Source organism: Lissotriton vulgaris, chromosome 5 (assembly GCF_964263255.1).
Source record: "Lissotriton vulgaris chromosome 5, aLisVul1.2, whole genome shotgun sequence".
NCBI classification, from domain to species: Eukaryota; Metazoa; Chordata; class Amphibia; order Caudata; family Salamandridae; genus Lissotriton; species Lissotriton vulgaris.
Window position 1 is genome coordinate 1512307664 of NC_141693.1, and position 13546 is coordinate 1512321209.

At 50.8% G+C, this 13546-nt stretch overlaps 1 protein-coding gene across 2 annotated transcripts in view; it reads right to left on the reverse strand.

Annotated features, from left to right (window-relative positions):
* Window positions 1-13546, reverse strand: part of SORT1 (sortilin 1) — a 577196-nt gene that overhangs the window by 151477 nt on the left and 412173 nt on the right. For both annotated transcript variants that reach the window (XM_086923559.1, XM_086923558.1), the window contains exons 9-13: window positions 11442-11586; window positions 10810-10965; window positions 9916-10022; window positions 8872-8974; window positions 8489-8657 (exon numbers count right to left, since the gene is read on the reverse strand). In XM_086923559.1, coding sequence (XP_086779685.1) covers window positions 8489-8657; window positions 8872-8974; window positions 9916-10022; window positions 10810-10965; window positions 11442-11586 — 680 coding nt within the window. The remainder of the gene's footprint in view (window positions 1-8488; window positions 8658-8871; window positions 8975-9915; window positions 10023-10809; window positions 10966-11441; window positions 11587-13546) is intronic.

Below are 13546 nucleotides of genomic sequence, written 5' to 3' on the forward strand. Positions count from 1 at the left end.
GCCAAGGAGTAACATGCTTTGATGCTCAGAACGGCACAACCTTTTTTGGCGCCCACGTAGCCAACAAAGAGTTGATCATCCACCCGGAACTGCTGTGTACGCTGCAGATAGAATGCGAGCGCACGTTTTGGGTCCAGGCGGTGGAGCCTCTCCTCTACCCTTGAAGGATGCAGAGGCAGAAAGAAGGGGGGCAAAGGTCTGCCCGATGTGGAAGGGCGTGACAACCTTTGGCAAGAAAAAAGGAGGGGTCCTGTGTACCAGCTTGTCCGGATGAACAGAAAGGAAAGGAGGTTTGAAGAAAGAGCCTGGAGCTCACTCACTCATCTGGCAGAGGTAATAGCTACCAGGAAAGCCGTCTTCAGAGTAAGAAGACGTAAGGGACAGTTATGAAGGGGCTCAAAGGGAGCGCACATCAGAATAGTCAAGACAAGATTCAAGTCCCACTGAGGCATTATGAAGGGTACTGGTGGAAACGTACTGGTGTTGTCCGTTAACACCTTCACTACACTTCCCCGGACAGAGGTAAGGAATGCCTTCAGTGCAAGCCAGATCACCCGCAGCTCCAGAAGGTTGATATGGAGCCGGGACTCCGCCAGAGACCAGAGGCCTCTGATCTCCGCCTCTCCCATGTGGCCTCCCCATCCCAGGAGGGACGCATCCGTCACCACCCTCTGCTCCGGTTGGGGAAGGGAGAGGGAACTGCCACTGACCGAATCGGGATTGGTGAGCCACTACTGCAACTGTCGTGAAGCGTCCTCCGAGATCTGGATGTGATCTGACAGGTTGCCCTGATGCTGTGCCCACTAGAACTTCAGGTCCCACTGCAGAGCCTGCATATGCCATCTGGCATGCGTCACCAGCAGGATGCAGGAGGCCACCAGGCCCAGAAGCCGGAGGGTCTTCCTGACTGAAATCCAGGATAGAGGCTGAAATAGCAGAATCATAGCCTGAATATCCCGGACTCGCTGCTCGGGAGGATAAACCCGAAAAAGTGTCGAATCCAGAACCGCTCCGATGAAGGGGAACTTCTGAGAGGGACTCAAGTGCGACTTCGGCACAATGATGGAGAACCCCAGCAAGTGCAGGAGGTCGGCCATAGTCTGGAGGTGGGCGACGACTGCCTGGGGCGAGCCCGCCTTCAACAGCCAGTCGTTGAGGTAGGGGAAGACTGACACACCTGACCTGCGCAGATGAGCTGCGACCACTGCCATCACCTTTGTGAACACCCAAAGGGCACTGGTAAGGCCGAAGAGGAGCATGGCAAACTGAAAATGCTCCTGGCCTACTGTATACTGCAGGTAGCGCCGGTGGGCCGGCAGGACGGGGATGTGTCAATAGGCGTCCTGCAAGTCCAACGCCACCTTCCAGCCTCCAGGGTCCAGGTCAGCCAGGACCTGAGCCACAGTTAGCATCTTGACCTTCTCCTTCCGGAGGAAGCAACGGACGGCCCAGAGGTTCAAGGTGGGCCATAGGCCCCCCTTGTCCTTCTTGCGGACCAGGAAGTAGTGGGAATAACAACCACTCCCTACTTCCTGACGGGGAACGCGCTCGATAGCCCCCTTGGCCAAGAGGGCCGTGACTTCCTGGGGGAGAAGAGCCAAATGATCCCACGACATGCGGTGGTACTGAGGTGGTATGGCCGGAGGGGAGGACTGAAAGGGGAGCGAGTAACTGTGACAGATTATCTGCAGCACCCTCTTGTCCGAGGTAATTTCGCGTCAGTGGTGGAAGTGGAAACGTACCCTGCCAACCACCGGCGTGGGGCGCTCCCTGAACTCCGGATTAGGAAGGCTTAGATGCAGCAGCAGCGAGGGTAGAGGTGGACTGACCCGCCCCTGCGGAAGCCGCGGTCACGCTGGGACTGGTTCTGCACAGGCTTAGTGGAGGAGTGTGCTTGGGTGCTCTTACCCTGGCCACGAAAAGAACAAAACCCAGAATTGGCAGGGGCCTTTGTAGAAAGACCTAAAGACTTGGTCGTGGCCCGCGAGTCTTTAAAGCGTTCGATGGCATTATCCACCTTGTCGCCAAAGAGACGGGAGCCATCAAAGGGCATGTCTATGAGCGAGCTCTGGACATCGGGGGAGAACCCAGTGGAACGCAACCAGGCGTGGCGCCGAAACAACACAGTCATGGAAATCGCCCTGCCCAACGAATCAGCGGTGTCCAAACAACACCTGATGGCAAACTTTGCTGCATCCTAGCCCTCTGCTATCGCTTGGGAAAGGACAGCCTGGACCTCCTCAGAACACTGAGGCAGAACCTCTGCCACCGAATCCCACACTGCGTGGGAGTAACGGCCCAATAAGCAGGCGGTATTAACCAACCTCATCCCCAAACTGGCTGAGGAGAACAACCTCTTGCCATATTGGTCCAGCCTCTTAGAGTCCTTATCCGGCGGAGCCGAGGGAAAGGCACTCTGCGATGTCGAGGCCTGAATGACCAGGCTATCAGGCGTGGGTGAGTGGTCAAGAAGGCGGGATCACCAGGCGCCGGGTGATGACGCCTAGCGACGTTCTTATCCACCGGTGCCCCAGAGGTCGGCCGCAACCAAGTACCCAGGAGGCCTTCGGTAAGGGCCTCATTGAAAGGGAGCAGCGGCTCAGATGACGTAGACGCCGTCTGGAGCTCCTACGTAAGGAGGTTGGTCTTAAGGGTCACCGTAGGGAGGTCAAGATGGAGAGCCTCCGCTGCTCGACGCAGCAACATATTATAGGAAGCGCCTTCCTCCATAGTAGGCGGAGGTGAGGCAAACCCCGGGCCAGAAGACACATCAAGTTCACCCGCCTCTTGAAGGTCATCCACCCAATTCTGCTCGAGTCACACTGCCACGCAAGTGGGTCCTCGGAGCCGTCCCAGTCTTCGTCTGGCTAAGGGATAGAAGGAGAGGGCAGCAGCGGCCGAGCCGGAGAGTGGGGTCAGCGGCACCGGAAGCGGCGCCAGGAGCAGCGCCAGCCAGGGCTGTGCTGGAGCCGCATCCCAACGTGGATCCCAGGCCGGAACAAAATGGTCCGGGAACCGGGGCAGGGGAGGAATAAAGGCCACCCAGTACGGTGCCTGCGGCGGCGCTGGGGCCGGAGCCAAGGGCTGCGCAGGAGCCGGAGCCAGCGGTGCTGCACCTTGTGGCACCGGAGCCGAGGGCGCTGAACCCACTGGCTCTGGGGCAAGCGCCAGAGGTGGTGGTGCCGGGCCAATAGGATCTGGACACAGGACCGCGGGGCCCACAGGCGCGCCTGCAAGTGCCCGAGGCCTTAACAGGCGGTCCATGACAGCAAGAAACTCTTGCACCTGTTCGGGAGTCGCCAACGGACCCGGGTATAGCGGTTCCGCCACGGCACTCCCAGGCTCCGGAGGAGCCCCTGTCCCCCACGTCCGCCTCCGGGGAGCGACGGGGGGACGTCTGAGAGCGAACACGCTTCTTCAACTTCTTTTTATGGCGTCGCTTACCGGAATCTGAAGGTGAAGACTTAAGAGTCCAAGGAGCGACGACTCCGGTCCTGCAAACAGTCCCGCAAACTGCCCCTAAACCCGGAGCGGCGGTGAGAGGAGTGCCGGACCTCCAGCAACTTCCGCCGCCGCTCCCGTAATGCCTTCGGGCCATGGCACGGCAGTCCCGACAATCCCGGGAGTCATGGTCATGCTCTAGGCAGTAGAGCCAGACATCATGAGGGTCCGCCACCTACACATTACGGTGGCACGACCCACAAGACTTAAAGCCGGGCATCCCTACGTGCACCAGGAGACAAGAAAAGGAGACAAAAAGTCTCAAAAAAGTGGTAAAAAAATACTGAGGTACGTGCTCAATCCGGATCTGCGCGGAAAAAAAAAAAGAACCAACGTGAGCACGCATGGGTGGCGCCCAAGTACTCTCCTTGACGTCATCTCTGTGCCTACGACGCCAGTGACTGACGTGGAGCCGCAGGAAGCCACCTACTGGCACGCAGAGGTACTGCTAAGCAGAAAAACTTTTCCGGATCTAGCCTGACTCCTGGGGATATTCTAAGGTAGGGAATCTATCACTAACGTGTCTCTTTGAGATGAGGATATAGTGAGTGCTTTGTTCAATCAAACTTTTACATTGCCTGGCAAATAACCAGTGAGGGTCTCGGGGCGCTTGAGATGCTGGCTGCTGTGTGGTGGCTTGTTCATTCGTATATCAAGATCTTGAGTTCTTTACTGAACTGCTGGATCGATTGGGCAGTCCTAAGGTGCAGGGGGAAGTTGTTCCATGCCTTGGCCGCCAGGTGCGGGAATGAATGTCCTCCACTGTTGGTTTGGCAAATCTGCGGAGTGTCATGTGGTGTGAATAGGGTGAGGCTAAGGGACGATCCTTGGAGGACACTGCAAATTATCTTCTTGGGCTCCGAGGTGAACGGTGGAAGCTGGATTCTAGGAGTTTTTTCAGGAGATAAGTAGCGATCAATTTGAAGGCGTCTCCCTGGATTCCGATGTGGTGGAGTCTGCTGATTAGGAACCAGGATGTGATGGAAGACGGTGTCAGAGGCAGATGATAGATCCAGGAGGATGAGGGCTGCCGTTTCATCAACGTCAAGATGGGCCCTGAATTCGGTGGCTGAGATCAAGGCTGTCCTGGTGCTGTGGTTGGCTCAAAATCCGGATTGGAGGGGTGCAGGAGGTGGTTTTGAAGGGTAGTAGGGGTTCTGATGAGGATACCTCCAGTTGAAGCATCCCTGTCAAAACGTTCATTTTGACTTGCACCGTAGGCAACTGTATGTTCAGGACCTTGGCCACCCTTTGTACCACCATCACAAAGGAAGCAATTCCTCTGTACCCACTTTGGGAGAAGAGAAGAGGCTAGTGTCTGGTGAGGTATCCAGACCACTAAGCAGCAGGTTCTCATACAAGTTGCCATGGACCCTGCTAGGGGGTCAGTGTAAAAATAGAGATCCTCTCAGTGAGCCCTACAGTGAAATAGGGCTCTGTCTCCAATTCAGGCAGAGTGGATCTGGTCGATGCAAGTACCAACATCACGTAACGCTGGTCTGGCTCTGTATCGGAGATGGGAATCACAATGGGTTCAGCAGTGCTGATGGGTGTCGGCGGTACCCGGAATGGCACCAATTGCAATGGTCCTCATAGGAAGTTGCGAAGTTGCAGCCGGGGCTAATCCAGATCCACCAGCGGATCCTAAAGGTCGACTGGCACAGAGTGAAAACGCAGCGGAAGAGCTCCAGTCGAAGACCCTCCTGAAGCTGTAGGACGCAAAGGTACTCCAGAGGGGTTCGACCACACAAAAATCAATCAATCAATCAATCAATCAATCAAGATATTTGTATAGCGCGCTACTCACCCGGAGGGTCTCAAGGCGCTTGGGGGGGGGGGTGGAGGGGGGGGGGTGTCTGCTACTGCTCGAACAGCCAGGTCTTGAGTTGCTTCCTTAAGGAGAGGTGGTCTTGGATCAGGCGGAGTTGGATGGGGAGGGAGTTCCAAGTCTTGGCTGCCAGGTAGGAGAAGGATCTTCCTCCCATGGTGGCTCTTCGAATGCGTGGAACGGTGGCAAGGGCGTGGCTGGTCGATCGTAGCTGGCGGGTGGCAGTGTAGAAGGTCAGGCGGTTGTTGAGGTACCTGGGGCCCAGGTCGTGGAGGGCTTTGTGTGCGTGGGTGAGGAGTCGGAACGTGATTCTCTTGCTGACGTGTAGCCAGTGCAGGTCTCTCAGGTGTCCGGAGATGTGGCTGTGTCGGGGGATGTCCAGGATGAGTCGTGCGGAGACGTTCTGGATGCGTTGGAGTCTTTTCTGTAGTTTGGTTGTGGTTGCGGTGTAGAGGGAGTTTCCGTAGTCCAGTCGGCTGGGGACGAGTGCCTGGGTGACCGTCTTCCTTTTTTCCGTGGGGATCCGTCGGAAAATCTTTCGGAGCATGCGTAGGATGTTGAAACATGATGATGAGACGGCGTTGACTTGTCTGGTCATCGAAAGGGAGGAGTCCAGGATGAAGCCCAGGTTGCGTGCGTGGTCCGTTGGTGTGGGTGCGATGCCCAGGGCAGGGGGCCACCAGGAGTCGTCCCAGGCAGAGGGTGCAGATCCAAGGATGAGGACCTCCGTCTTGTCCGAGTTCAGTTTCAGGCTGCTGTTGGTCATCCACTCGGCAACGTCTTTCATCCCTTCGTGTAGGTTGGTTCTGTTGCTGGGGTTGGAGAGCTCTTTCACGATGCTGAAGAGTTCCTTGCTGTTATGTGCGTTGTCTAGTCGTTCCTTGAATGCTGTCTTCTTGGTGGTGTGGATCAGCTGGTGGTGTTTGCAGGTTGCGTGCTTGAGGGCGGTCATGTTGTCTGTAGTCGGGTTTTTTCGCCAGGCGTTCACGGCGGTGCGGCAGTTCTTCTTGGAGTTCTTTAGGTCGTCGTTGAACCAGGAGGCTTTCTTGCTGCCGGGCCTGCTGGGATGGTTTTTCAGAGGTGCGAGGCCGTCCGCGCAGTTGGTGATCCACTGTGTGAGGTTGTTGGCTGCTTGGTTGGGGTCCGAAGAGCTGGCGGGAGGGTTCTGGCTCAGTGATGTGGTGAGCTGGTCGGTGGTGATCCTGTTCCAGCTCCTGCGGGGAACCTGCTGCGGGTGGTGGCGAGTCGTGGTCCTTCTGAAGGTGAAGTGGACGCAGCTGTGGTCTGTCCAGTGGAGTCCGGTGGAGTGGCTGAAGGAGATGTACTTGCTGGAGGAGAAGATTGGGTCAAGCGTGTGTCCGGCGTAGTGGGTGGGGGTGTTCACTAGTTGCTTGAGTCCGAGGTTGGCGAGGTTGTCCAGTAGGAGGTGGTGGTGTTGTCGTTGTTGTTCTCCAGGTGGAAGCTGAGGTCCCCTAGGAGGATGTAGTCAGCGGAGGGGAGAGCGGGTGGGCTGATGAAGTCTGTGATGTCTTCGCTGAATTGTGTGCGGGGTCCTGAGGGTCTGTAGATGAGGGTGCCTCTGAGTGTGGTCTTGGGGTCGGTGTGTATCTGGAAGTAAAGATGTTCGGCGGCTGTGAGGGTGTCGTCAGAGTTGGTCGTGACGCGGATGGTGTTCTTGTGGACGATGGCGATGCCTCCTCCTGTTTGGTTGACGCGGTCCCTCTGGGTGATCTTGTATCCGTCCGAGATGGCGATGTCTGGCGCTGAGGAGGCGTTCATCCAGGTTTCCGTGAGGAAGGCGACGTCTGGAGATGTGGTGTCGAGCAGGTTCCAGAGTTCAACGGCGTGTCTGTGGACGCAGCGGGTGTTGAGCAGGATGCACTTCAGGTGGTTGCTGCTGGTGCTCGGCTTGGCGGGTGCGGTGCAGGTCCGGATGCAGGAGAACTTGCAGGATTGGCAGGTGAATGGTCCGTGGCTGCATCTTGGGGTAGCGTGGTGGCAGCCGGGGATCCGGCCGGTGTTGAGTGCGTTGAGGGTGGCGGCGTCGTAAGTCCGGCGGGTGGGCTGGCATCTGCGGGGGCCAGGGGGTCTGGCGCTGGGCGCAGTCCAGGCGCGGACGGGCTTGCCTTTGGCACTCCTTCGGCGCAAAATCGGCGCACCCGCTGCGCGAACGCATGCGCTCTGCCATAAATGGAGATTGAGGGGGGCGGGAGGAGGGAGGAGCAGCTGGGAGGCGGGAGCGGGGCGGCGAATGGGGATCGGGTACGAGGAAGGGGTCTGGGCCGCAGGGGAGCAGCGGCGAGGGCGGGAAAATAGAAACGCGGAAAAACAGAAACGGCAGCAAGAAGAGCGGAGGTGGCGGGTAGGGGGAAGTTGAGGGCGGAGTCCCTGGAGGCAGCGGCGGCAAGGAACAGGAGCAGCAGTGGAGACCTAGAACACACGGGGGCCGTGCAGTAGGTGGAGCGACCTGGAGTTTTGAGGCCCAAAGCCTCAAAACTCTTGGAGCTGGGTGGGGGTTGCTCTGGCTCCAGAAATTCAGGGAAGTGCAGAGCTGAGCCAGCTTCCGCCGCAGGCTGCTCAGGGACCATCTGCGAGCAAGGTCGATATTCATGGCTTCCTTCCCTCACATTATCCTAAGAATGGGAGAAGAGTGGAAAAGTCAAAGAGTGCTTCGACTTATTGGACGACTTCTTGCAAGATTTACAAGAATAAGTCCTGGAGTGAGATAAAGACTGATGCAACAGACTCCGGAAGAGGTGAGACGGATCCATGCTGATGGTGTGGAAAAGAAGGAACTGAGGTCAGTATGCAGTGTGTAGGCACAGAGCACGTCACTTCCGGCATGGACAAAGCCATGCAGAACCGACCGATGCCACCTACCAGCACGCACAAGGGATTGCACGAAAATTTGCTTAAAAATTTCTAGATCCAGTTTGACACTATGGAATATGGCAGGGAATCTGCGGCTAGAAATCACATATAAGATTTCATATAAGATTTTAGTGAATCAAATGATAGTGAAATAAGCTTTTTCTGCAGCTCTATTAAACAAAATGTAATTTGTGAAACAAAAACTTCAATACAGCAAAATCACCCATAAGACCAACAGTACTATTGTCACATGTTGTACACACACAGAGGTAGGAATTGCACACATACTTTATCACACTGATGGGATTATCGCTCTGCTCAATAGCCACAATGATCCCACCAGAGTCCAAGATGGCGTAGTGATGGGGTCCCTTTAGAGTCTTGATCCACGTATAGCCTCCATCATCAGATATGTACACATCTGGGTTCAATACAGAGATGGCATCACCAACACTACCTGTAAGACAAAGCAAGACCTCTGCAGCACAAACCGAACCATGCTTACGAGACTTAAAGCTTAACTCCTGTTTCCTGGTATAGTTCTTGAATCCTACCCTGTTAAGCACAGGAGAATAAAAAAAAATAACAGCACTAAAGAAACACAATAGCTTGCTTTAAGTTCACTCTTGCATCAAAATAATTTACTCAAAGGAAGAAGAAGAAATAATTACCATGAGCGATGACAATCCCGACAGCTTTAGGTTCAGAGAGAGGAAGCATCGGGACATTCACCTTCTGGGAGATGCTGTACGAAGCGTGAATGTGAAGAGAGCACTGCAAAAGAATAGATCACAGAAGTTATTGAAGCCGAGTGGTCACAGAATATTAAGCCTAAGAACGCATAAAAACAATTCTGAAAATAGAAAGTCAATATCTGAAGGAAAAGAACACTGTTAAAACAGAGAAGCACTGTAAGCAGGGACTTAAGATAGTAGAAGGATGATGATCGAGAACATGGCCGGACAAGCAAAGAGCAAAGGAAACACAATGGAAGTATTTATTGCGAGGGAGCCTTGATAGAAGAGTATGGAGAAACCTGCAAAATTAAAAATATATGTTTAGTCACCAATGTACCCAGAAGTGGCAGCTTAGGGAGAGAGGGTACAAAATACAGACTTGTGTGGAAAAATGTTTCCAGCTACTCAATACTGGGTCTGTCAGTGCACCATCACAAACCTCCTAGATATTTGGGACCTTCCACAACCGCAAAACACTTGCAGGCAGCACTCCACTAACTTCCCTTTTGAAAACCAACATACCGCCCTACCATCTGCAATGACTATCAAACGGCAAAATGCCTGAAAAAGACCTCTCCATAACTACTTCACCTGTAAGGAGTATCCCACAACCACACACCGCTGCAAGTCACCAGCATTTCTGGTTAGGATCATGCCACGACTACCATAAGCTGCAGGACCATCCAAGAATCGGAGTATCGAACCACAAATGCACTGCCTACAAACACAATCATGTGTGAGGACCAACATTCAACTATTGCCACCTTGCCACAACCACACAGGCTAGGAGAATCACAATCACACCACCAATAAGGATTATCACAGCCCTCCCAGACATCAAGGACCACCATAGCACACCACTTGCAATGACAATATACCAATCACAATTACCAGCATAAAAACATTGCACTACCACCATCACCCTACAGGGCCATCGCAGAGCCAGCGCCACCTGCCAGGACCATAACTGATACTCACCTCATCCTTATTCTTTGCGGTGGAATCGCACGTGCTGCGCTCGGGCTTCCTGAGTGGGCTCCACTCCCCACCCTGGTCAAACGTGATCACAGACTGGATGGAGCTATCTGTCGTTATAGGGGGGAAAGGAATTTGCTGAGTAAGTTATGCTGGACACAGCTTACTACAGATACAGTCAACGTTTGCAGCACAGCCAAGCAGGACAGAGACATCTTACAGCACAAATACAGCTTTAGCACTAGCAATGACCACATGGCTCCCAATATACGCAGACAGTACAAAGACATTTTAAGGCAGGCAATGGGTACGGTATTGAATAAGAACGAACCTCCTAGGAAAACGTATAGCACTAGCAGATGAAGGGAAAGAGTTTGCAAAGAAGAGCCCCAAGAGGCGGAAAAAGACCAGGCAGGGCATTGGATGGCAAAAAGTAAGGCAGAAGATATGATAGAGGAATATGTAGGAAGACAGGAGGGGCAAAAATAAAGAATTTGATACACAAATGTTTTGATTAGGAGAAACGTAAATGAAAGGATCAGTGGGTTAAAATATAGAAAAATGACACTAGCACCGGTAGAGGTCTCATTAGGAAAACCATTTAAGTCCCACTGCAGGCAACGTTTGATGACTCCTGTAGCATACAGAGGGCACCGAAAGGAAGAACATACAGGCACTCAGAAAAGCTCCTGCTGGACACTCCCTTCTTGCAGTAGTTGGAGAGCCATGCAAATCACGAAAGGTAGTATCAAGTTTGTTGCTGACAAAAGGAGGTTCCAGCAGGTTTCATAACCTTCAGGCAGAGGTGTGAGATCACAGTACTGAACAACATACACCATGAACCGATTAACTCCTGGAAAACTATGCCTAGGTCATAACAAGGCCAGAGAAAGATACCTTCTGACAGCACACTGGTGATAAAGACCCCACGCAAAGACGTCACATTGGTGAAATCAGTATCTCCTCCAGTGGATGTATACAGGTGACGCTCCAGAGACTTCGAGTAGAGAACTCCTCTTTCATCCGAAGTGTAGATTGTACCATAACCAGACTCTAAAGCAAATGAAATGTACAAAACCTTACAATAATATGCAAAGGCTGACTAGTCACCTATAAAAATACTTAAAGACCGAAATACACAAGTTAATGAAAGGTGCCCATCACAGCATCCAACCTACAATCCCTATGATGTTTCACATGGCTGTATGCTCCTACATCTCTAGCCTGTATATCCTGATCAACTGGTACCAGTCTTAGGTTGCCCTTTAATATTACAACAGAAGCCTATTATCTCCATTCTACACCTTGCAGCAGCCAGTCTGCCCTGTAATGCTTTCATGGTCTTTATTTCCTTCAAATCCAAATGCATACACCACCCTTTTTACAATCACATTCTTGAAAACCATGTACTGGTCGAATAGGTGTGCATGCAAAACTTTATCCATTCACCATATCCGATTCACCCACCTGCAAATCCCAATTCATGAACACATTGCAAAGACTCTTAGCCACATGCATGAACACCTTACCCCCTTGCTCATCAACATGCATAAACACAATGTCATCATTAGCCGCAAGGATGGAGTAGAACTGTTCATGCCCCACCGCTGGTAACTGTGCCATGTTCCATGTGTCACCCTGATCCTGTGAGACGTGAATCCTCCGGGTATTTCCCTACAAAGAAAATAAAAAGTCTTAATTCAATGCACCTCTGCCTACTAAGAATCTTGTTTTGCATGTACAAACTGCTCACAGAACTCTAACTCCGACAACAGAAGCAGAATCAAAGCCTATTGTATGCTGCAGAGGAAGAAAAATGTTACTTATCTTGCAACCTTCTATTCGTGACTTGCAGTGCTGTAGATTTGCATGCTCTGAATACCCCTGCCATCTAGTGCGGAGTGTGGATGTTTGCAAGTTGTTTTTCTTCGAAGAGTGTATATATATATATATCATCTTTATTGCTTGATTACTTAAAATCATTGCAGTCACAGCATCATAATTAACCAACAAAAAAACACAATTACATTTTAAAACAAGAGAACTTCTCTTCACATAATTCAAAAAAACAATCCCATATATACAGTTTAAAACCTTGTTGATAGGCCCAAATCTAGCCACCTTAAGTCTTGATATACATAATACAGGTTAAAGTGACGGTGTGCTTTACATAATTTTCCATAAGGAAATATTATCGACCAATAAACATTAATTTGCCATACTTTCGGATGATCTAATTTGCAAAAAGTGCATCAGTTTTCTGCGATTGAAACCCCGCTGATATTACATTTCAAATTAATACCATCGTAACAAAAATTTATTAATTTAATCAAGATTATAAATCATTAAAATCTATAGTACCAAGGTCATAAAATCAGAGGGGATCCACCCTATATTAAACATTTATCTACTGCCATTAAAAATTTTACCAATTGACATAGTGGAACCGATTCACCGGACAATGGCATGATTAATGCCTGACTAGCAGATCTCACACCACTCATCAGAAAATAAGGTCTCAGAAAAAAACGTCTAAGATTAGTCAACCTCGGGCATACACATAACTATATGTACTAGAGTTTCCTGTGGCCAACCACAGAATCTACAATTAGAGTCCGGCCACTGTTTAATCCAAGAACGAGTGCCCTCCTTTGTTGGGTTTATACCCATACTTAGCCTTAGAATTTTTTTTTTAAACTTTACAGAGAAGAAGACATTTAAATATGGCTGAACACGCAGGGATTGATATGAATTAATCACGTACCATGCATAGTTTTTTTTTGCTAAAGCAAATTTATCCAATTTAACTGATTCCAATTTAATATGCTTTTTAAAAATGAGTTTATAGTTAGGCATTTTTAAAGCGGACAGTTCAATTTCCAGGCCGATATCATGTATGGATGCTAAAATATAGGCTCTCCATTTTGCAGTGTAAGCAGATTTATCAATTGCTTGCCAGCAAATATTCCCTAATGATACTGGGGCGGATGTTGATAAAACATCCATGCATTTTATGAAGGTTCCTTTTGATACCAGGCACTGTCTTTGGAGACCGAATTCCAGTTTAATTGCTGCTTGACACACTGACCTGTCAATTCCAAAGGTTGCTTTAAAAACCTTAACAATCAGTATTCGAAGAGTGTTTTCCCTCAGTAATGTCAGTGGAGTGGAATGACCAAGTCAGAATAAAACATTTTGGATCATTGGGAATAGCATGTGTATCTACAGCTCTACAAGCTACGAACACATGATTACAGTTTAAGATTTAAGATTTTTAGTTCACAGAATATGTTGCTATAGATAGACATGCTCTTAATAGATTATAAAACAGAGCCTCCCCTAAGCAGCGCCCAGAGAGTGGATGATGTAGATTTTTGGAATAAAGTTGTACAAACTGTTTTGCCAACTAAAGCCTTCTGATGTTTAGTAAACATGTGGGTGTTGACCAGGTAGTAGCCCTACATAAGTCTGCCATGGGTATGTTCGTACGAAGGCCTTGCTAGCTGCCTTCTTGCTAGTGGACTGTGCTGTGGGCACCACATGTTACATACACTCATCCTAAGCACAGTAAGTTTGTATACATTTAGCAATCAGTCTAGCAAGACCACCGTTGGAGATAGGGCTGCCTGTGTGA